Raw genomic sequence first — 25071 nt, 5'->3', positions numbered from 1 at the left:
AGGAAATAAAAAAGAGATACCTGCTGTTTGGTAGCTGGCACATGTCTAGCTGTACTGTGAGTAGGGGGTGGTGGTGACAGGGGGGCTTTAGGATCCAGGGCTATTTATAGCCATATTATCAAGTCCCACCCATTCCTTTTCCATGTATAAACTGGTTTGTTTCTGTCAAACAGCCTGAATACCGAATGATGGCATTTTAACATTTTCTTTATAATTGCCACTCAAGCAAACATTCCCTCTGTTGACCCTTGTTGCGTCTATGCAGCACTTGTTTAATTTTTCACCCATCTGTGAGTGAAAGCAGCCCATCGCTTCCGTCTGTGTCACATTAGCCTGACGTCATGTCACTCTCCCCTCCACCCCCACCCAACTCTGAAATGGAGGCATCCCAGCCAAATCCGTGTTACATGTAAGCTGCTCACTGTCTTGGTTGGAGACACAATAGATATATAGATGGTTCAAGTCGGTATTGAGGGTTTGCTGTAATTTAAACATTTTGATATTGGATAAGCTGCCATGCTTTTCCAACAATCTTAGCCTCCTCACCAAAATCAAGCTGCTTGAACTAAATTCTTAGCTAGATTTAGCGACTTGAATAATGTAATAAGCCATTTATTGCACAAATAGTATCTTTCTTCATGCACTTATTCATTGCAAATTCTTATAATATCTCTGCTAAAAGCATCCTGGGCCTGAAGATATATAATTTGCAGATTCGCTTTAATGGTGCATCATTTTCAACAATGAACATTCCTTTAAACTATACCAAGATTTTGTTTTTATCAATGGAAATTCCACATACTGTAGCTACTAAAGTGGAAATGTTATACAAGATATGTGTATTATGTATGTGCATTATTAATACAATAGCTAGAAAATGTTTTGAGTTGGTTGCAGTGTGGGTTCCAGTTAATTGAGTTGTGCTGGTCAGCTAGCATATTACTATGAGTTTTAGTTTATACGCAGGGGCACTGCTAAGGATTTTGGGCCCCATGAAAAGAATCTTGACAGGGCCCCCAACACAGTTTATTGGGGGCTTCTCTGGGCCCCCTCTCAGTCATGGGCCCCGAGAATCGTCATCGTTTACCCCCCCCCCCCCCCCCCCCCCCCCTTTACAGTGCCCCTGTTTATACGTAATTGTGTTTCTAGCCTCACATCTACATGGGGGTGGTATGTGGTTCAAAAGGTTAGTGTGGTTAGGATGCTGTTACGGTGATCAGAAGGTTACTAGTTCAAAAGCCTGGGTGACCCGGATGATTTCACCAATGCTTCAGGGATTGACTGACCCTGCTCTCTTATTCTCAAACATGTACATCACTTTGAACAAAAGTGCGATGAAATTATATACATTTCTTCCATATTGTGGCTCAACAAGTAGCATATTTTTGGTTCAAATCTCAAAAAGCCCTGTTACCCTCCCCTCTACTGTAAGTTATTTTGGACAAAAAGGTTAGATAAATGTAAAAAGAAACACATTGTCCAAATACTTTAATAATATCTTCAAAAGACATGTACTGTACTGAATGCTCTCTTAATGTTTATAAAATTATATTTTTATTGTATTCAAAATATTTTCGCTGTTTTATGGCGTAATTGTGACATTTCATATTATATTATAATATATTTTTTGCTAAATCAAATAAATAAAATAATTCACAAGATTGACTGAAAACTGCAACACTGATCTCAAGAGTGTGATTATGTCCCTCAATAGTTAGATGTCAGTTACTAGGCAACGTTTTCGTTCCGCTCTTACGTCATTTCCTGAGGAGCAAAAGTCTGGAGCGACCCTTCACGGCCAGTGTAATCTGCAGGGAAGCCGAGCCGGGAGCCGGTGTGTGAACCTCCCCTCTAACACCGGGGGGAAAAATTACATAAAAATGCTTAGCTTTCGTATCCGATGTGCACAATCTATCTTCGCCTCTGTTTAATCGCTGTAAAATTTTTACCGTAAAAAAATAATAATAAAAACTTGAAGACTGCACTTTAAAAAGAATTCTCGCTCGTGTCATGGGAGCCGGGAAAACATAGCCCGTTCTTGTCGTCCTTCGGATTCTGGATTAGTAGTACAGGGTGTCATGGCTTTCAAGGAACGCAACTTATTTTTCACGTCCTCTGTAGAACTGTGAGCAGGCTTAACTTCCAAGGTGTACCGTTGCCTTAGTGAAAAATATTTGTTAACTAGAATCAGCTACAAGTGCCACAAGCCTGCAAGAAGACGACGCGACGGGCAGTTTAAACGCGCAGTTTGCATGTTCCGAATGCAAAGTTGATGGAGATACGCACGGTCAGCAGGTATCAAGATCGCGTTCGGGTAACTGTGGCGCATATTCTGTCCTTAAGGATTTTTCGTTTAGCTTTGAATTCTAACTAAACTTTTTGACTAATGCACGTTTTTTAATGGCAACAAAATACGCTACCTTGTAAAAATGTTTCCATCATCAAGCTTTACCTAAAAGTAAGTAGAATTTATGATCGAGTTCAAGTGATCGCTCCAAAGCTATGGCATGGAATTAGACTGATCAGAAGAGGGATTATCGTACTAAATATGGCAGTTTTCCTAGCGGACTACCGTCAGGAGACCTAATGCAGCGCTGTTCTCCGAGGGGCGACAGACCGCAGCAGTAGCCCCCCGGTGCTTGATCAGTCTTTCGCTGGGTCGCGGAGCGCTGCAGGGCTTTAGGATGAGCACGGAGCTGGAGCGCATGTCCCTCAACTCGTCCTCGGCCAACTCGGTGGACTCCGCCGGCCGCTGTCTTTCGGCCAACGTCAGAAAGCTGCACAACTCGCTCAACCTACTGCTCAACGACTCGGAGCGGGAGCAGTTCATCCACTGCCTCAACGTGTACCACTTCAAGCGCAACGTCTTCGACCTGGTGCAAACTCTCAAAGTCATCCTGAACACGGAGACCAAGCGGCAACTTTTGCCCATGTTGCGCCTGGTCATCCCTCGGTCGGACCAACTCTTATTTGATCAGTACACATCCGAAGGCCTGTACCTGAAATCGGATGTTAATGCCAGAAGTAACGACCCCGACAACCCGGGCGAAACGGGCAATGGGAATCTTAACGCGAACAATCCTGGGCGACTCTCCGCGCAGACGGAAGAGAAGCGTCCCGGTTCGGCATCTCCGCGATTGTCTCCAGGTTGTTTCAGCACCGTGAACGAGGGGACAGCTCCCTTCTCGCCCCTTCCGTGGAGACCGTGCTTGCAGGATCTGCCCGCCGAGGTCCGTCAAGTAGCCATGAAACGCCACAAAAGCAACGAGGGTCTGGGCTTCAGCATCCGCGGCGGTTCGGAGCACGGCGTCGGGATCTACGTATCGCTGGTGGAGCCGGGCTCTCTGGCCGAGAAGGAAGGACTGAGGGTCGGGGATCAAATACTGAAAGTAAACGACAAAGTGTTTGACAGAGTCACACATGCCGAGGCGGTCAAGGTGAGTCTGCTTTCAAGTGACGACGTAGTGTTTCGTTTCTAAAAGTTAAACTTTATTACCCAGGGTGAGCATGAAAAATAAAGTGAATAGTTAATCTAATTACACCTGTTTTTCAACGGTGTTGATTCATGTTCTAGGTGGCATGGCGCTGTCTAACTTGGTACAATATAAAGTTACGTAATAAGTTAAAAACGAATTATGTTGTAGCCGGTTTAAGATACGATTTGGTTTATTTTAAAGCCGATTAAAATCCCTTTATTATACATGAGTACGCATTACTGCCGCAGCCTGTGTTTTAATACCAAGATTTTTGTGTGGGTCTTGATAATGTTTTATAATCTAACCATCGACCAAAACTCTGGTATAAATCTATGCTCTAATATTTTGTCAGGACCTTCACAGATGCTCTAGTAGGGTGGTCTGGGCATGTATATAGTTTACTATTATCCCTGTCTTAATTATAAACAAGTCATGTTGTTCACTTGATACTACAATATGTTAACTGTGTTTACTACCTTGGTGCTATTCGTGTACCTGTTTAGACAGTTAATTCATTAATTTTTAACATCTGTTCATCTTCTGGCTAGCTTTGATTAGATACTCTTGCTTAAATCCTGTATTTACTTATAATCTACATTTTGATATTATATAAGAAGCATTCTTTTATTTTATTGGTTAGGCCTATGTATTGTATTCATTGGTCACAATAACATAATTTATATTACTTTTATATGTTGAGCGAGTTTATAGTCTCGCATAATAATACCCACAAAATGTAACGTGGGCAAAGCTCATTGTTATTCTGGTGTAAACCTGTAAAATAGATGATTATAGGGGCTGTGCTGTGGGCTTTGGCTTCCATCTAGCGAGTGTCTTGGTGTGTGTCACTGAGCAGCCTTGAGTGTCAGATGAGCTGTCCGCTGTGCTGAATAAGGCAGCCAGTCCGTAATGCGACCTGACTGCATTGCGTAAATAATCTTGAAAACGGCGTAATCTATCCCTGAATGCCGATTGTAGCGCAGGTCTTGTAGTAATATGACTGCCGAGTGTTGTGGGAATTGTGGATAGAGCGTGTTAAGTGTGAGGTATCCCTCAGAAGAAAGACTAGTGAAAAATACTTGCATGAATTGACGCTGGTTCTACTATAACTAGTGCTGTAACTACTGATGAAACTGCTTCTTTTGCTGTTTCTGTTCATGTCTCAGTGGAAATGTCAATCCAGTTAGAATGTTCTTGTTGACAGTTCTATGTCACTATTTCTCTACCATTTAATGACGCGTCTACCTTTCATCATAAAAGCTGTTCATAATTGCCGCATTTCTGAGAGTTGAAATACGCATGTCTACGATCTATGTGCAACTGTGTGTATCTTGCAACTCAGATTCTTTGTTGCTTGTGTTATCATAATTTGAAGGGTCTTCTTTTAATGAGGCAGTAAAATAGTGAGAATTTGGTTGTGCTTTACATTAACTGCACCTTCATAATACCTTTATAATGCATCTGTAGAACATTCAGGGCGCCTTCATAATGCATTCATCATGCATTCATAGAACATTCATAGGCAGTATATAAGTATAACATAACATCCTAACATACCTTAACAGCTTTAGTATACTGTACAGCATGTACTACTGAATGTTCTGTGAATGCATTACGACGATGCACTGAATGTCCTGTGAATATATACTGAATGCATTATTGAAGGTACAGTTAATGAAAAGGTAGATAAGCGGCACACACTGATTACACTGCATTGTGACGCCCACCACACCACCTCAGGGATGAGAACCCAGGTGCAGCCATGCAGTGGGTCATACCTCAGCACCACACGAGTCCAAATGGAACAGTGTCAGTTTCTTTTTCCCAGTGGCTGGAGTGCTAATCCTGCCACCAACCCCCACATTTCCCTGTAAATTGGAGGACCTGCTTACAGGCCTGGATGTAGATTAATATCATACCCAGGACAGAGCAGATGCAGATTAAGGGTCTTGCTCAAGGGCCCAACGGAGTCGGATCACTCGTGGCATTCCCAGGATTCAAACTAGCAACCTCCCGATTGCAGGCACAGATCCCTAGCCTCAGAGCCACCACTCCATCTGCATGAACAGATGTTCAAAGGAAGGTGTAAGGTGGGGCTTCTCCTTCTGATGTTTTTGCATGGAAGGTGAGCCTAGGGTGAAGGTGGGAGGTGCTGTAGCTGGATTGTGTCCTTCTGACGAGAGAGTCAGCAGCCTGTGTGCAGTGGGATTCACCAGTTGTTACTGAAGAAAACATGGTTGTTTGCAAGGTGGAGAGATGAATATGTTCTGTGTGGTATTTGCGTTATTTAGACCCTATAATAGGCCAGAAGATGCCTACATTTGAACTTCTTGACTAGGAGATGAGTGGTTGATTTGTCCAAAACCAAGAGCAGGGTGTGTTGTGACTTCTTCTGCTGACCCCTGGAGGATGGGCTCCCGCTTTGAGTCTGGTTCCTCCTCTCCGCTTTGAGTCAGGTTTCTTCCTTCTAGGGAGTTTTTCCTTGCCACTGTCGCCTCTGACTTGCTCACTGGGGGCTTTGGGTGGGGATAATGTAAAGCGCTTTGAGACGATGTTGTGAAAATGCGCTCCACACATAAAATTGAATTGAATCGATCTGTTAACATGAACCTGCCACTGAGACTAAGGGCCTTGAACAAAGCACAATGTTTTCCTTTATATGCATATCTGTACATAGTGGCAGTCGTAAAATGTGGGATTTTGTCGGCCCTGTGCCAGACATGAATGCACTCTGTCGTCCCACTACGTGTCTGCAGGCTACTGTCTTGCAAGTTCATCACCCATTATGAAAAATGACTCCTGTGCGCTCATAGGACCAGCGGGGCTTAAAACCCGTGATACTCTGCTGCAATTTGGGTTCTCTGCTGTTCGCTGGTTCTGCTCCTGTTCGTGTTATCAGCTAAATAATTCATACAGGGTTTTAATTAGGTAGCAACACTTAAGATGATGCAGGAGCTGCATGTCTCCCTCTGCTCCTTCGCGGGAAGATACACACAGTCAAGTGTGAAGATGTGTATCAGGGGACATTTCCATAGCTGCTAGGAAGTGAAGAGGAGAGAAGGACAGTCGGCCATTTCCTGTTCTGCTCTCACATATGACCCTCCTGCTCCCGTCCTTTCCGTCCACCCTGCCTCCCTACTTTCAAATCTGTGCTTGTGAGAATTTTAAAGCACCAGCCTGCATTTCTCCCAGGCGATCTCTGCTATGCTCTGGGTCAGTGGTTTTTCCTCGCTGTCCGCTTTAAAGGGGCAGCGTGCTTTAGCTGGAAGCATGTTTCCAGCTTCCTGTCGTGTCCAGCTTCCTGTCATGTCCAGCTTCCTGTCATGTCCAGCTTCCTATAATGTCCAGCTTCCTGTCGTGTCCAGCTTCCTGTCGTGTCCAGCTTCCTGTCACGCCCAGCTTCCTGTCGTGTCCAGCTTCCTGTCACGTCCAGCTTCCTGTCGTGTCCAGCTTCCTGTCACGTCCAGCTTCCTGTCGTGTCCAGCTTCTTATCATGTCCAGCTTCCTGTCGTGTCCAGCTTCCTGTCATGTCCAGCTTCCTGTCGTGTCCAGCTTCCTATAATGTCCAGCTTCCTGTCATGTCCAGCTTCCTGTCGTGTCCAGCTTCCTATAATGTCCAGCTTCCTGTCGTGTCCAGCTTCCTGTCGTGTCCAGCTTCCTGTCACGCCCAGCTTCCTGTCGTGTCCAGCTTCCTGTCACGTCCAGCTTCCTGTCGTGTCCAGCTTCCTGTCACGTCCAGCTTCCTGTCGTGTCCAGCTTCCTATCATGTCCAGCTTCCTGTCGTGTCCAGCTTCCTGTCACACCCAGCTTCCTGTCGTGTCCAGCTTCCTGTCACGTCCAGCTTCCTGTCACGTTCAGCTTCCTGTCGTGTCCAGCTTCCTGTCGTGTCCCACTTGCTGTTAAGTCCAGCTTTCTGTCATGTACTTTTCATCATGCTTTCAATGCCTCTGTTTTTATGTTGATGTATTGATGTCATCACAAATAATCTAGATATGCAGCTTTCCCAGGTTATCCCAAAATCATTAAATAAATATTTTATAAACCAGCACACAAATTCAGGCAACTAGGACGGATAGTCGAACATCTTGTTATTTAAGTTATTAAGTATATTGAATACCGTAATTGTTGCATTAATTGTACTGGACAGAAATAGCAAAAACCTAAGCACCAAAATGTATACAACGTGTACGTAACCCAGTCCTGGAATGTAAATATTTTGTATTTACCCTTTGGTCTACTATGTTCTGCTGCTCTAGAATGTTTGTGGTACAACTGCATTACTTTGATCCACTCTGTGCACAATGCTGACCCCGGTCAGCATGGACCTTTTCACCCCCACCCCACTGGGTCTGCTGGTTTCTGTTCTACATCAACTTCTAGTTCATTTTCCTTGATTGAACTGTTGATTGAATGAATGTCACAGTGCTGAGGACTAACTACAGTGTAAGTATGGTTTGGCTTCAAATCGGAACAAAAAGATTAGAACTCTAGGGTTCTAGGTCTAAGCCTTATCATATCCTTTTACTGTATTAGTAAATTGTATATGTTCTAACACAAGTCATTTTAATAGTGTTAAATTAGCATTAGCGATTTTCTCTGGACTGTAATCCCATCCAGGGTGTCCCTGGCCTGGGCTGCATGGGATTGACTCCAGGCTCGGCACGACCCTCTACAGCATGAGCCTGTACTAGATAAGCACTTAGGGATGATGGATGAATGAAAACGAATCAGTAATGAAATGAAAAAGTCTGTGGTGTCTGTATTGTGTTTGCATATTCATGCAGCCAAAGAGAAATATTTTCAGAAGTATCTCCATTTATCTTTTTACCATTACAGGAATTTCTGCAACAGATTATGAAAAGCATTGAGTCATTAATCTCGTTAATATAAGGTATGGTGGATCATCTGATTGCGCAGTTTGGCCAAGCTTGATTAAATGAGCCTAACCTCACTCAAAAGGTTGCAGACGATGTAGCTTTGGGTCCACTCATTACTGGTTGGTAATTTAATTTAATCCCAGAAGGATGTGAATTCTGTTCAGTTTGCAAGAATCAGGATTACTGATTACTAAGTATGTTCACACACACAGGGATTTTGTCACCACTTGTCAATGACTCATGCATAGAGGACTGTAGATACATAGACAACTAACGCAAGGCAAGGGTCACATGGTATCTGCTTGGTATGTACAACTTGCACGTGTGATTGATCAGTGTATAAAAAGTGCAAGAGTGTATGTCAGTGCAAGGGATGTTGAGAGAAATATAAAATGTACAATACAATAAGTACAGTAAGTTATTCACAATAATGAGGTGTTGCATGGTAATGGGTAAACTGAGCTGAGGCAGCTGAATAAAAGTGTAGTTTCATGGGGTTACAAGTAAAATTACAAATAGGGGTTCGATGTCTTCACTCTTAGCAAATCTTAGCATTTGATTCCCATTAGGATATAGGCTGTGCCCCCCTGCCCACCTCACACACACACACACTTCATAAGAGGAGACCCCCCTGTCCTCAAAATGAAATAGCCCCCTCCCTTTGAAGCGGACAGCAGTCTATGCCTCAGTGGCTGGGGGTCTGTTCTGAAGCTCCATAGCTCGAGAACAAACAGGCCTCAATGCTGCTATTTTCAGTACCTGATGCATGGTGACTATTTTTATATTCCCAGCAAAAGGAAAGAATACTTTAAAAGGCTCTCTGGAAAAAAGGGCAATGCTACATAAGCAAGAAAAGGTTGTAAATTATGTCATCATTTTGACGTGTGGAACCGCTATTATTTTAAAGTGCGCACAATCTCATTACACCCACGTCCATGCAGAAGGGCTCTGATGTAATTCATGTCTTGATTCATCTTGAGGAAGTGTTTGTCTGGCTCTGGGTGAAGGTGGTGGATGGACTGATGTTATTGGAAGTGGGGGGGGGGGTTATTTGAATGTAATTCTGGTTGATTTATCCAGTTCCTTCTGATGGGAAATACAGTCAGCAGAGACCCTGGCCGGCAAAGGAACGGCCCCTTGCAGGCGAGCCAAATCGATCGCTTTTCATTTGCACGGCCTCATTTCACGCTAACGCGTGGCAGCTGTCCTACCTCTGAGATAACATACATCCCCGCTTAGACCTCGAGGAGGTCCGGAGGAGGAGATCGCAGACGCATCTCCGGCATGTCAATGACTCGAGGGGCCGCTGATGGCTCGCACCTTTAGCATGGAGTTATAATGCAATGTGACAAGCGGGAGTGCATTTCCCAACAGTGCCACAGCAGCCTGGGCTTCCACCCAACTCTGCCAAACTCGGCAATAAACCCCAAAGTTATGGTGCTGCCGGAAACACTTTGCCAGAAATATAGATCACCCAGAAACCATCGGTTCTGTCCTGGCACTTACATACACTCAACACTTCAATCAGACATTAAACTGGCCCAGGATCAGCTGGCTTGCGCCGACTAGTGTGTTTCCTGGGCAGTGATCTCTGACGACACCAGTCAGTACGTGGGATAATATCATTAGAGGGAATTTCAGGTTGGCAGTGAGCTCATGCTGCAGCCAGCATGCGGTGCCCAGGGGCTGCTGTGTAGCACTAAATGTCTGCATCTGACTTTTTGCTTTTTTACTTGCTGTGATGCCTTTTGGGGCTCTGTCTGTGGTCTGGACACCAGCTGTCTCCCTCGTCTCCAGCGTCCTTTTCTTGTCTCTGCTCCCCCCCACTATTCTCCTGTCTGGGTTTCTGGAAGGTTAGAACGCGCGATGTCCTCCCCCTGCCAAGCCGTCGGCTCGCTACGAAAAGGCGAAGGCGTCTTCCACTCGGCTGAAGAGCTATTGTATGAGTGGGGCATACCGCGGCACGTTAAAGTGCATATGCTCTTCATGGACGCTTTCTATTGATCTCGTTCTTGTTATTCATGCCACGATTATTGGCCTGAGTGGGTCGTAGACAGGATGCATCGACGGCCTGATTGAGACTCATGCCCGTGGGGGTTCATGTGCGCTGTGTACAGATCGCCGAGGTATGGAGGGCCGAGGGTAGAGCTCATGTTCCTACTTCCATAGTTCATTCGTGTGAGAATCGCACCCTACCGGAAAACGTACTGTGTATGTTTGTCTGTCTGTGTCTTAAGGGCTCTCGGTCAAACTGACTTAAGCCCAGCAATCAATGGACTTTGATTCATTATGAAGATATCTATAATGTAGCTATATGACTCATTTAAGTAAAGTGTTGCCAGTTTCAGCACAGTGCAGTTCCTTTCAACATGGCAACCTCTCCAACATAATTTCCACAGAATGAAATAGTGGCAGCAACGAAAATTCAAGTGGGGTAAAATGTAGGCTATTTATTTCTGCTTGTCTGTTTGGTCTGAGAGATCTGAAGCTGTGTTTTGTCTGTGATCTGCAGACTGTGGCATGTGGCAGACAGTTTACTTAGCTCCTCTCCTGAGCTTCACCTAGCTGTGAAGCAGAGCATCGGCAGCTGTACGGTAATGGAAGCCTCCAAGCAGCCGATGTCTCTCCTCTGCCTGTGGTTTCCCTAAGCACCCTGAAGGCAGTCAGTCCCCTGCCGTTCGCGATTGTCCAGCTTTAGTCGTGCCTCAGCTCCCACTCCAGCGGCCAGTCTCCAAGCCACGTTTCCATCTAACGAGCGTTTTATTTGTACAAACTGCTATAATCTGCCCCACGGCTACCTGAGAACATCCTTACGGTGAAAGTGTGCCAGAGCTTAAGCCAATGTCTCAGTTCCAAAGGAGCATTAAGACCAGGGGGATTTAGGAGCTCCGGAACATTATTTGAGACAACAGCAGGGTCATCTAGAGGTGTAATAGTGGATTTTTTTCTTTAACTTGCAGGTGTGTTTTTTTAGCAGTGTGGCGGCTCAGTGGGCAGCACAATGGCCTCACCCATCCAGGGACAGATTACGGACCGGGCCAGCGGAGCCGCTGCCCAGGGGCCCTTGGGGTGCAGGGGGCCCGTGAGGCCCCTAGCCCAAAACAATTTGCAAGGCTTATCAACAATGTATTTTCGTTTGTCTATTTTAGAGGGCCTACATTCTTTGATCCTCTGCCTACAAGGGCCCCTGACCCTATAGGGAGGGCTTTGGCTGCCAAGGGCCCTTGAATTGTGGTGTTTGTGGTGGTGGTGCTGGTGGTGGTGGTGGTGGTGGTGGTGGTGGTGGGGGGGGGGGGGGGGGGCCCTCGCGAATGTTTTGCCCAGGGGCCACACAACCCATAATCCGTCCCTGCACCCATCCAGTGCTGGAACTCTGTATCCTTCCCAGCTCTGTCTTCAGTTTACTCCACTTTCCTCTAACTGTCCAAACACATGCGGCTAGATGTATTGGCTCCGCTAACTTGCCCACGGTGTGTGTGAGCTCGCGGATGTGAGTGCAGGCCTTTGATGGTCAGGTTGGAGGGATTTGTGTCTTCGTCACCCTGTACTGGATGGATGTCTGTGTGTGTGAACACTGTAAACTGTTTTTTTATATCATGAATATGAACTTTTTCTTTTTAGTTAAAGGAATAAAGAAAAATCAATTTCTTAGTGATATAGTACTCTACACTACTCCAGCATGTAGCTCGTGAGGAGTCTAGGTTAAGGAACCGAAACACTGTGTAAGAGTTGAAAGACCCCCACTACCATAACCATGATAGATTGTTAGAAGGTGGATGGAAGGACTTTATATGCTCACACTGTATTTGCATTAGAGCGGTCTTTCCCAATCCGGTCTTTGGAGACCCACAGAATGTCCACAGTCCTCCCAGGACTGGGAGGGAGCAAAAATGTGGGTCCCTGAGGAGTGGTTTGGGCAAAAGAGCTTTGGAGGAATGCTCTACCGCTGTAAGGAGAAGTGCCTTTCCTGCCTGAAGGACATCAAATTCAGTGTTCTGGTTGTGCATTGATGCTATATGACCCCTTGTTAGTGAGTCAGTGTGTCACATAACCAGGGAATCATGTATTGGAGAAACTGACATCTCAGCAAGCATTCTTCAGAACATCAGGACTTTACTGGCTCCATGAATATGAACAGTTCTGTGTATATTTTCTGTACTGAACAGCTCACTGAGAAGAAAGACCCATAGTAAATTTTAATAGAAGTATAAGAGAAATTTTATCGGCGGCCCAGGGGATATATAAATTCAGCCGCCCGATTGCTACAAAAAACCCGATAAATAATTTTGCACCCACGCTGGCTGCTAGCCTTACATCCGTCGCGGGCTCATCCGGGCCCCCTGACCGGCAGCAGCAGAAGGGATGAAGGTAATCAGATGAAGGGATGAGCAGAGTGAGAATGAAAAGTGGATGAGGAACACGTGTGGTGACAGAAGAAGTAGGAAATAAAGATGAGATGGTGAAGATCAGCAACAAGAGGTAAATCAGACAGAGGCTCCATTTCAGACTGACTGGTTATGTCTGTCACCTGCCTGGCCCATTTAAAATCAAACTGTATTATCACAGCTTTTATACGTATGTGAATGTACCGAGCCTTATCCTCAGCTGACAGTCCATACTGAGAAGCCGTTTTTATTTATCTACAGTGGGTGTAGATGAACGTGTTAAGCGATGAGAACATCGCGGCCCTGGTAAATCCCCCTTACACAATGGAAGCGATGATGTGTCAAGCCGTCCCATGCAGTGCGTGGCTTAGATGTAGTATGAGGTCCTTCTAAGCAAGCTGCCAGCCCCGTGAGCTGCCCGCGTGGAATGATTTACATCTCCCGTCTGTCGTGTGGGGCGCCCACTGAGTTTGCTTCCAGAAGGAGAGCAATGGATTACACTTTAAACGCTAAGATCCCCACAATCTGCTGTTTCTTCTTGCGGGCTTTTGTGGGACACTGTGGGAATTTTAAGTAACTGCACAGAATCCCGAAAAACCTGCGAATGAACCCCTCGTCTGTGTCTTTAATGAGAGCCATTCAAGAAAAACTGCCGGTTTACTCGCGTAGCTGTGTTATGGAGGCATTTACCAGGAGAAGCAAGTTAAATCAAGTAGAGTAAGAGCAGAAAAATCCACCCCTTTGGTATTAACCAGTGGTCTTAACCCCAGAGCTACCTGCCGGTCATCTTTGGTGGGTGTTTACATATAATAAATAGCATGCATGTATTGCACGATTTATATGCGGAAATTTGTCATTCCTTTTTGCATAATAATTCTATATCTATAGTTTATCTCAGTTTTTACTATCCGTTGCTGTTATGAAATGATATGTCTCCTACACCTATGCTTTAACACAAGGGTCGCAATTATTCACATTTTAATGGTCTCATCTAATGAAAACAGTGGCGACCATGCAACACGATAATAATGTGGCAGGATGTGGGTCCTGCGGAGGCAGTACCAGCCGAGGAAGCGAGCCCTGGGCCTCTGGCCCATCTGCCCTGCCTCAGCATGCTGGGTAGCGAGCGGAAGGGAAGGCCGCGGAGCCAGGCCCAAACAGCCAATGGCGCGGCAGCCAGCTAAGCCCTGTTGACGTCCCCGATGCCCCTGCTATCTACCCCACTCCCGCAGCCTAAAAATAACCTGCCCTCTGCTCCACACCCCGGTCCTGCTTGTATGTTCCGCTGTGGTGACGACACCGATGACTCCCTCCAACATGACATTTTTAGCAGGAGTGGATTACGAGAGCTGCACCTGCTCTTTATACGTTTTACGGCATCCTGATGGTAATCAGTCACGGTGACAGTTATTAGGATTGCAGCGCTTCTCTTGCTCAGACTAATGTCTGCTCCGCTTGCCGTTGACCCCAGATTCTTTAAGGACAGGTTTTTAAAGGACTCCACAGAACAGGGCTCTGTGATTAGCAGAGATCACTTTTTTCTTAAGACTTATGTTTGACAGAAATGCAGTAATGAATAAAACACTGTAACTGACAAGGATGAATAGATGAATATAATGAATGGTCTTTATGGCTTCAATTTATGGAGCCTAAACCCATAACGAACAAAAAATGAAGTGGTATAACATAAGAGATCGCTAATATATTACATAATATGAAGAATGAACAAATGGACTTGATGGTCTCTCTCTAGTACATAAGACTAACAAGTAATAAGGAATTAGCAGCAGAGTGATTGATGGCCAATTCTAAAGATTGGTAGAGTTGGTGGGGGGGGGGTTCATCTTGCACGGCCCACCTCCCTATCCTATTATGGTCCCGCTTAATTAAGACTTTTTCTGCCCTGACGTTTGATTATGTGAACCAGCTAAGAACACGTATTTGTCAGTTAGGGGTTCTGCATATCAGACATTTTATACGAAGACTGTGTTCTCATGAAGCTGGACCTCACAACACAATATCTTATGTATATTTACATTCAGAGAAAATATTAGTAGGAGATATGTTGTCTTAGGAGCTTCAAAACATACATCATCTAACCACCTGGAGCATGTCCAAGGCAGCACATGGCACAGGGCAGGGGTGCAGTTTGAGGGGGGCCTCTCCATAAAAGGGGAGATAATACAGTGATAATACAGTTTGATTTAGAGATGTCAGTTAGCCTAACTGCATCTCTTTGCACTACAGGAGGAAACCCACATGACATGGGGAGCACATGCAGACTTCACACATAGCAGTGGTGAGATTGGAACCCCCAGCCCTGGCGCTGTGACTCACTATGCCTCCCTAGTTCCATGACATCTCCATGAAAATGTATGGACTCTAAATAGATGAATCACCTCAGTCAAAAAGCACTAACTGATGCTATTTCAGACACTGTAGTTATAGCAACGATTGGTTTCCTAGTGACGTGGCTCGATGGGAGCACAGTTCAACTTATAAGAGCTGAAATGTGCCTCAATTCACTTCCTGACACGTGACCTCTTTCACTCCCACACAAACATCCAAAATGCACATTCATCTGTGTTCTATTAGGTCAGTCCGTGGCTCGTCCGTGTTTCATTTTTTCCTCTCATTTTCATTAGGTAGGAATTTCATACTGCTTCTTTCAGTAGCTGTTCTTTTTGTGCTGACCTTGCCGAGCTGCAGATAAATACCTCATAAGCTTTTGGAATTCAGTAATGGAGTCGGGCTTGTGGGAGGTTATTTCCTCAGTCTGTCCTCTGTGTGCTACAGAAGGGACCGTCGGTGCTGCTGAGTGCGGCACTCACAGCGCTTTAACAAAGACCCTCTCTGTTTTCCACTGTATCTGCAAAGATGTGCATTTCAGGCAGTCTCTGAGGCCCTGGAAATACATTCGGAAGAGCAAATAGGTGTTCACGATTTAGATAGTATAACAAACACCATTTAGCAGGCCGCACCTTGCCAATCATTTTTCCATTAGAAGAGATTCTAGGTACAGCATTTTACTCTTGTGATGTTGCACAGCAACGGGAGCTTTCAAAACACAGCATTCGTTATACAGCGGTTGATGCATTTGACAGGCGCAGCATTAGAGGGTGAGAGGGTGCAATTCACTCTAGTTTTCACAAAGATCTGGATTCTTTTTTCAAAAACATTTGTTTAACAGGAAGTTTAGCATCTAAAAGTAAGTTCTAAAGAGCCTCCAGAGAGGCACCCTCGTTCTGTCAGGGGGATAGGCTGATATGTGCTGCTCTGATTCATAGTCCTGTCATGTGCTGCTATCTGAATGATCCAGTGCAGAACCAAAGAGCTGTAAGTCAAATGGAGGGGCATCGCCAACTTCCATGACAAACTAATGGACATGCTTGGCTAAGCACAGAGTGGACCTCCCCCCCCCCCCCCCAAACACATACACACACAAACAACTGATTTTGTCCTGTTCTCCCCAGTGCGACACTCTAACTATCAGAGGCATACCTAAATTATATTGTCTTGACTTGGAATGGGATTTTTACCTCGATTGACTGGCAAGGAACAGCAAGATGGTACAATTATCTGTGTGGATTCAACTTCCAGTTGGGAAGAAGTACTATTTAATGGGACGTAGTTAAAGGATCAGTATGGTGACATCTGAAAACATCACCAGCGCCATTATCTTTGGCTACGTCAATCGAAGTGAGCAGATGTGAGTTATGTTTGCGTCTGGGAATGCTTATTCATTGGTGGTTTGCACAGCTACTATACTGTATTTATATACTGTAGGCTGTTGTCATGTGATCTGATGTATATAGGAAGTGGGTGACAGATTTGCCGTTATTGATCGGGCAATTAGTATTTCATGAAGCAGGGAAAAGATGCCTTAACATACAGTCTCATGATAATACGGAAAAACCAGCTCCAGTTTATTGAGGTCAAAGCAAATTAGGTTCTTATTTTCTCCATTTATGTTCAAGTCTGTCATCTTTTTGATAAGTAAAAATATTTACGAATCATCCTTCATTTGTTCGTCTTATTATTATCATTGTTGCAGTGTCCAGTCTTCCAGGCAAGTTTCATATGTCTAACACATAATAGATTAGAGAAAGTATTTTTCTATGATTTTAGTCACACGCTGTATGGGGAATAATGCGTGTAATACCTTTCTTTCTTATTTTTAAAGATTTTCAGCATCACATCTGTCGTGTTTAAACTGCAAACAGATGAAACCTGCCATTGCGTAGCTGTGACTGATTTGGTCGGGATTTCAGTTTAATTCGTCCAAAAGTGGAATTGAGATAAACCAATGCAGCATTTTTATTCATTTAATATTTTATGATCCCCTGTGTGTTTGTATTCCCCATAAATATATATATATATACACTTGAAAATATAAACCACAGCACAGAGTGTGAACACAGACCCTATAACCCTCCCTCGTGACCCCAACCATAATTGCCGATTGTAGGATGGATGGAATATTTGTGTCTATCAGAGAGTTACAATTAAAAAACTTGGGCTTTTTGGCACAATGATAAAACAGTTCTCAGCAAACCGTTATCTCCGTCTCTGTGGTAGGGTTGTAAGTACAGTACATGGACTTCCATTTTCAATTCACTATTAGTGAGTTATTTATAACCAGACCCCAGACTGGCTTTTTCTCCCCTTTGTTACAGCAATGTAACCCACCTTGTCCTTATTCTTCTCAGGATTCCAGGTTTTGTCTGAATAAAAATGAACGTCAGCCCAGAGGGTATTTCAGTAATAAGGCTAAAAGTATACTTTGCTGTGTATTTTAAGCAGGCATTAAAAAACTATTTAGGGACAGGTGACGTCTTAATGCTAAATCATTTCACCGAAGGCCATCGGTGCGAAGCAAACCCACTTTCTTTAGTGTTAAAGTGTGTTTCTGGGACTTCAGCCTTACGGGGGACATATAGCGTGTTAGACAACAGGATGCCGAGCGTTCTGGAGCGGCCCGCCATCTTCTCTTAGGAAAGTAAAGCAGAAAGTAGAGCAGAAGGTTATAATTAAATCATACTTTGAGGAAAATGGGTTGCAGTGGATACCAGAGATGGATTTCGGTCTTCAGCTTACTCAGTGGGGTTCTCAGGCAGCTTCTGCATGGTCAGGAATGTCGACTGTTCACATTACAGTTATAAAGTAAAATGTCGTGGTCAGGTTAGGACACTGGGACTTTCTGGGTGGGCATTTCAGGTCCAGAATCCCCAACTCCAGTTTAACATTTTTTTTCTACGAACCAGTTGAGCATTAAGAGTCTCAGTCAGAGTGCTCAACTGGTTGGTAGGACAAAAATCTTGGTCTGGATTTGTAGTTTCTGGACCTGAAATGTCCAACACTGCACCTCGGTCACAGCTGGTGAGCTGTTTTCTCACAGTCAGACGTGAGTAAAGCAGCATGTTCCATCTCCCATTTCATCATCTCTCCGTCTGCCGACGGCTATCTGACAACGCGGCTGATTTTCAAGGAGCACAAATTGGTATATGAATGCCAGTCCTGGTACTAAAGTGACCAGCTAGCGGGTCCTTATTATATCACAGAGCCTGAAGAGGGCTTGGAATGTCACTGTGACCCTGGGTGCCCGTTATTGAGGTACTGTAGTCCGGTGACCCTACCTTAGGCCAGTGAGCCGTCCTATTGGACAGTGAGAGGCATCTGGTTAGAGCCAAGGCTTCCAAGGAATTCTGCATCAGCATGTCCCTACAGCAGGCCTCTTCACATCTGGCTCTCCATTCCAAATCCAGGCCGTGTTTTCAGTCCTCCCTAGTCAGCTTAATAGTTACTGATTCTGACTGACCACATAGGCTTCACAGCTGGCTCACAGGTGAAGGAAGGCTGGAATATCAGCAGGGCTCAGCAGGGTTTCCGTCAGAAACCTTCAACTTTCCGGTGCGGCTCTGGCAGGGCCTGCGGCACTCTGGAGCTGGAAAGGCAAGGCGTGTTCTAGGCTCAGAAGGATTCAGCACCGGAAGTTAGCAGGCCCTTTAATTCAATGTGATATACAGTAGGTTTGACAGAGTAGGGTCAGCCAGTCCCTGGAGCAGTTGGGGTTAGGGGCCTTGTTCTGGGGCTTGACATTGAAAACACTCTGCTGACAACTGGATTTGAACCAGTGACCTTTTGATCCCAGAGAGAGTCCCAAACCACCGAGCAACACCACCTGTTCAGTCGTCACGGGAAACAATAACGCTGATAACAGTCATAATGTTAGGATAGAGGTGATTATGGGTCATGTAGTATTGATTAAGTAAGCAGTGGCAGTAAAACAACACTTCTGCAGGACAGGCTGCCCTGTTTGCTGTAAGGTCCTGGTTTCCTGTGACATGAGAACAGCCCAGGACTAAATCGCAGGAAACAGGAGGCATAGTACATTTTGCTTTTTAGAGGAAAGTAAGCACATGTGGCATATACAGTAAGGCATGAAAACTGAAAAACTTAAAAAAACACAGTGAGTTCCATGATGTAAAATTACTGATGCTAATAACGGAGTTAGGGTTACATGTAAGGGTGTGTTTCTACTAAATTGGTGAATAAACCAAAGCTTTGTTAACGCCCCAACGTGGTGAGCCGGGTTTTAAGTCGTTTGTGAGATGGCAGTGTTGCAGTGACCGGCTTAGAGAGCCCTGTCCCATTGCCAGTGATGACTCCATGCTGACCCCCACTAAATTAAAATTAATTCAGTTATAATGAATTCAGAAATCAATAATTAGTCAGATAACCACTTTGGCAGGTTTTTCCCTCAGCCTCTGAGCCTGAGGCTGTCAGCTCTGAGAACATTGGTAAAATGACACCTGGGTTACAGAGGATTCAGACCAGGATTGATCATTGGTGTCCGAAATGATGCTACGGAGATACCAAGCCAGTTGCCGCAGTATAATTATGCCTGCAGTGGTTAGGTGCATTGTCCTTCACCCATTCATCCTCCATTCATCCTTCAAATGGTGACCCTGAACAGGAATAATGGACCTGGAGCCTATCCCACGCAGCAAGACACAAGACTTAAGTACACTTTCTTTAGATGTTGGTTTTTACTAATAGCTACACTATATGGCCAAATGTATGTGGACACCAGCTTGACCAAGATCTCATTCTGAAACCAAGTGTATTTATTTAAAGTTGGTCCACCCATTGTTGCTATAATAGCTTCTACACGTCTGGGAAGGCTTTCTGTTTATCGAGAATGACAACCGGCAAAGGAGGACACTTACCCAGATGCAGGTTAGAAGAGCTGAGTTTATTCAGGGGGGATCCAAAGCAGTAGTCCACAGTCTGAGACCAAGCCAGTGAAAGCCAAAACAGGATCCAAACCACAAACGAAGCCGTGGTCGAGAGATGTGCGAGGATGGCGTGATGAGCGTCAGACGCTAGGAGGTCAGAGTCAGGAGCCAGTAAATAGGCGAGGCTCAGACAATGTGCGTAATCTGGCAAGAAGGGCTGGACAGGTGTCAAGACAAAAAGCAGGGTCAAGACACAGGCAGGCGTACAAGCAGAACAGAGATACAGGAAACGCTGAAACTCCGGAAAAATCAGGAGGATCTCACATCTGAATGCAAGATCAGATGAAGTAGAATAGACCCCACTGATAAGAAGAATTAGAATCAGTTGTGAGGGCGTACATGTGGCTGCACAAAACCGGAGAAGTAGCGGTGTAGCCACATGTAACCTGAGCGGGCAGCACATTCAGGATTGTCAGACTGATCGGGGTTTCCCTGGGAGCGTGGGCTACGTGACGTCATCTGGGGATTCCTGGGATTGATCCATAACAGTAGCCCCCCCCCCCCTGGCGGACCAAAACCCCTGGGAGGTGCCGGGGAAAAACTGAGATGCAAGAGGGGTCCAAGATGTACCGTGCCTGCACACTGGAACGTTCTTTGGGCCCGTACCCCTCCGTACCCATAATGCACTGTACCCCTCAGCCCCGGAGACAGACTTCCAATAAACACCGGATTGTAAAGGCTACACCCCCATCTATGACTTTCGGCGGTGGAGAAGGCAGAGCAGGAGAGGCCAGGTGGCTAATAGCATGTGGTTCCGGCAGGGGAACATGAAAAGTAGGGTGAATTTTACGCATGGTGGTTGGGAGCCAGAGGCATGTAGCAGTGGGGTTGACAAACTTGATAATGGGAAAAGGTCCCACGAAGCGAGGGGCCAACTTACATGACCGGATGTGCAAAGGGAGACCCTCAACCAGACCCATAGAAAGAGGCCCCAGGTTTGGCGGCTATTCGCATGCTTCTCCATTCTGGTTCTTGCACGCAATAATGCTGACCAGGCCAACCTCCAGGTTCGGCTGCAAGGACTGCAGTGGACACATGGGATGACAACCTCTTCCTCTAAGGCGGGGAACAAAGGTGGTTGATAACCCAGACAACAGTGGAACGGAGAGAGGCCTGGGGATGACAGTGGCAAGGAGGTCTGGGCATATTCCGCCCCGGGGAGGTAAATACAACTGCAGATAAGTCGGGGAAATCTTCCTCTTCTCCGGAGCCTCAGGTGGCTATGCTACATGCAGGCACTGTGAAAGACAACACGGACCCCAGATACTGATAATACTCTCTTCCAAATTAATCTGATCTGAGGGTTGTGGCGGATAAGCTAAGGGTACCCCAATATACAGTAAGGGGTACCTGAGGAGACCCAATAAGGTATCGAAAAATATTTTCTACATGATTGCCACCAAGAGAAAGACTCACCAGGGATGTAACATAGGTAACTGTGACCATCTTTTGCCCATGTAGGGTGAGCGGAACCCTTGAAGATTGGACCCAAGTATTGGGGATTCCCCACTGCCAGGCCTGCGTGGAATCCAAAAAACTCCTGTCGTCTCCAGAGTCAATCAATGCAGCAAGAGCTGTCAGGAGGGCCCCATGCACCCCTAGTAGAACAGGGATTTACAGGGATCAAACCAAGCAGTTCCTTATTGGTGGATACGACCTTTTACTGGGCAGTTGGTGATGAAATGCCCAGCCTGTCCACAATACTGCAGGAACTGGAGGCCACTGTCGCTCAGCCGGAGAGAGACAAGTCCAGTCGGCCTGCATCAGTTTAGTTCCTGTTTCCGAATGGTGATCTGCAGCTGGATCCTGGACACGTGGCGGCTCTTCCCTCCTGCATTGTTGCCAACACCGTTGGTGGATCTGAGTGTCCAATCAGTCAAATCCTGCAGAGAACCAGGTAGTTCACAAGCTGTTAATTCATCTTTGATCTCTTCTGCGAGTCCATTACAGTATATGCACCATAGAGAGTTTGCTGATCCCATTCTCCGGCTGTGCCGGTCAAGGCGGTCATAACATAGGCTTCGTGGAACCTCTCCGTCAGGGAGGCTAAAGGCTGAACTTCAAAAGCAATGGATCATCGTGAAAGCGATGCACGAGATGATCCAGGATCTCCACTGTATTGTCTTGCCGGAGGAATGTGTGGTTCGCAGATCGGCGGGGTCGATGGTGCAGTGGCTTTAGATTGGGAGAGGCGTTGTACCCGACTGGCCAGTGAAGGGATGGACCATCCCTATGGTTGATCCATGACACTGTTAGATGTTGGAATGTTGTTGGTAGGATTTGCTGCCATTCAGGTGGGGTGTTGATACTGGGTGACCAGATCTCAGATCCCTTTCTGTGAGCTTGTGTGACCGACCACTTCCCAGCTGAACTTGCACCCAGACATTTTGACCTTGACAATCACTTTATTTGTGGTTGACCAGGGCAGCTCGAATGGGGCATAAAAGTGGCGAAGTGATTTGTTCTGCTACTAATGTTGCTGCAGGAGACTGTGTGTCTGTGTGCTTAATCATACACTTGTGTCAGCAATGAGTGTGGCTTAATTAGGCATTTCCTCTAATTAACAGGGGTGTCCACATACTTTAGCCATATAGTGTAATTATGCTATGGATTTAATGATTAAAGATGGTTTTTAATGAATGACTGTTCCATTTAAATCCATGAATCCATGAAAACATTACAATATGCCCTGTAGCAGATGGAGGCGTTATAGTGTTGTGCCTGTGCTGTAATGTGCCTTCTTAGGGTTTGTGCTCATTCTAATTACGATGGAGACATTATAAGTGTTGTGCCTGTGCTGTGTCTGCTTCAGGCTTGTGCTCATGCTCACTAAGTTGGAGGCGTCATAGTGCTGTGCCTGTGCTGTGCTTGCTAAGGACTTGTGCCTATGCTCATTAAATGGATGCATTGTAATACTGTGCCTGTGGTGTGCTGTGCCTGTGCTGTGTCTGTGGTGTGCCCTGCCTGCTCAGGGCTTGTGCTCATGTTTATCATTGCATGTGCATGACAGTCTGAGGTGGGTGTGTCCACAGGCTTGCAGATCTTAAGAAGTGCTCTTACACTCTAATCATTGACCAATGGAGCTTGTGCTTTGTGAAGCAGCATCTTAAGTTTTGACATCACATTTATCGTTACTTGTAAGACCACTTTAAGAGTGCAGGCTTCCATCGGTGGGCAGGAGAAGCAGCCTGATCCTGCGGCAGCTCTTGTCAGGGAGTTGTACAGTATCATAGCTCGTCTGTGCTTAGAGCGATAAGCCCATCGCCTTGGTATCTGTCTGGAAACCCAGTGAGCCCCATCCAGTCGATGTGAATCAATATGCCCCGCAGTCACTGCTTTACGATGAGAAGGCAGTGCTGCTGCTGTACAGCTCCAGTGTTCACTTTCATGCCTGACTACAGGCGCGAACATCAGGTCAAGCCCCAGAGTCAGAGCTCTTCCCGTAGCGTGCGCTGTGCTGGGAGAGGGGAGGGCCCCCAGGGAGCCTTGGTGGGATGGCATTTATCCCGTCAAGAAGGCTTGGCACAGCGTAGTCAGAAAAGTATGTGAATAATGGCCGGGAGGTACAGATTTAGCCACTTGAATTTTCCCCTGTTTCCATGACGGGGCTTTGCCTGGTCCTTGGCTGGTCCATGACAGGTCCCTGCTGGGTCCTGGGTGGGACCTTGACTATAATGAGATCCCCCACGATGATGTAATGAACAAGGGGGCCGGCATGATCCGCCCCTTGCCTCTCTCTGTGTAAAGTACTTGCAATGATTTATCCATCCACCAGGGGGAGCAGTGATTATGAAAGCTGAAGTGACTTACCTGAAATTAGGTACAATACCTGATTTCAGGTATCAACTTCACTACAAAAAAAATGAACATCTAAGCAAGTATAATTTTCTTAAATTTAGACAAAATTCCGATTTCATTAATAAACTGACTACACTGCAATAAATGGCCTGTGAAATTTAAGAAATTGTTTCTGTTGTGAGGCAAAGATGGCCTAAAACTATCAAAATGTGTTTTTAGTCAATTTATTGATGAAATTAGGATTTTGTATTTTACTTCACCTTTTGGAGATGAGGCGGACCCAAGATGTGTGCAATATAATAATTACAGACCCAAACAAAGTAATAAGATTGATATTGTCAAGCAATGCAGCTGATAGGCCGCTTCTTCTCAGGAGATTAATGTCTTCCCAGAGACCTGACACCCCGCTGGCCAGTTATCCACACCTGTCCCGTTTTCATTTGAGAATGTGGCTATACAACCTTTCTGGAACAGGCTTTCATGTTACAGTCATATAGCAGAAGAATACTGTGATTGGGTGGTGCCAGTCTGAACCTGGAAAGCTCAGCTGGTAGAGCATCAGCCTTCTACTCTGAGGGGCCAGGGTTCCAGTATCTGTTTGGGCAGGTGCATTATGAACTGCAAATGAACAGCAGCGTGTACTTTGTCCCTCTAAAAAAGAACAAAAAGAAAAGGAACATTCACTTCACAACATAGTGAATTTCACAAAAGCTCTGTGGTTGGCAGGACCCTTAACCCCGAATTGCTCCAGGAACTGTGTCATTCTGAATTCTCACAAATCTGTGTTGAATTGGGTAAAAAAAATATGCAATGAAATACTAATTGTCTAATTCTAATAATTGACCTAGTGTCTGTGTTTCTTAAGAATATAAGAAATTTACAAACGAGAGGAGGTCATTTGGCCCATCAACCTTTTTTGGGAAGAACTCAACTAATAGCTTGAAGTTGTTAAAATCATACCTATCTCTGATTTAAAGAACCCAAGGTTTTAGCCTCAGCTACACTAACAGGAAGACTATTCCATACTCTAACTTCAGGCTGTGTAAAGAAGTGCTTTCTGAAATCCGGCTTAAAATGTTCTCCTGCTAATTTCCACCTATGGCCACGAGTTCTTTTATTTGAACTAATATTGAAGTAACTATTAGAATCTTATACGCCTGGATCATGTCCCTCCTTAGTCTCCTGTGTTCGAGGCTGAACAGATTCAGCTCAGCTAACCTTTCTTCATAAGACATTC

The 25071-nt window shown here is 45.4% G+C and overlaps 1 protein-coding gene across 2 annotated transcripts in view; it reads left to right on the top strand.

Annotated features, from left to right (window-relative positions):
• The first annotated feature begins 1800 nt into the window (after nt 1–1800).
• Nucleotides 1801–25071, top strand: part of whrnb (whirlin b) — a 69353-nt gene continuing 46082 nt past the window's right edge. For both annotated transcript variants that reach the window (XM_049003570.1, XM_049003563.1), the window contains exon 1: nt 1801–3437. In XM_049003570.1, coding sequence (XP_048859527.1) covers nt 2685–3437 — 753 coding nt within the window. In that variant the 5' untranslated portion in view covers nt 1801–2684. The remainder of the gene's footprint in view (nt 3438–25071) is intronic.

The sequence above is a fragment of the Brienomyrus brachyistius genome, chromosome 2, assembly GCF_023856365.1.
Source record: "Brienomyrus brachyistius isolate T26 chromosome 2, BBRACH_0.4, whole genome shotgun sequence".
Classification (NCBI taxonomy): Eukaryota; Metazoa; Chordata; class Actinopteri; order Osteoglossiformes; family Mormyridae; genus Brienomyrus; species Brienomyrus brachyistius.
Note: the sequence above shows the minus strand (reverse complement) of the source record. Positions and strands in the feature narration are given on the sequence as shown.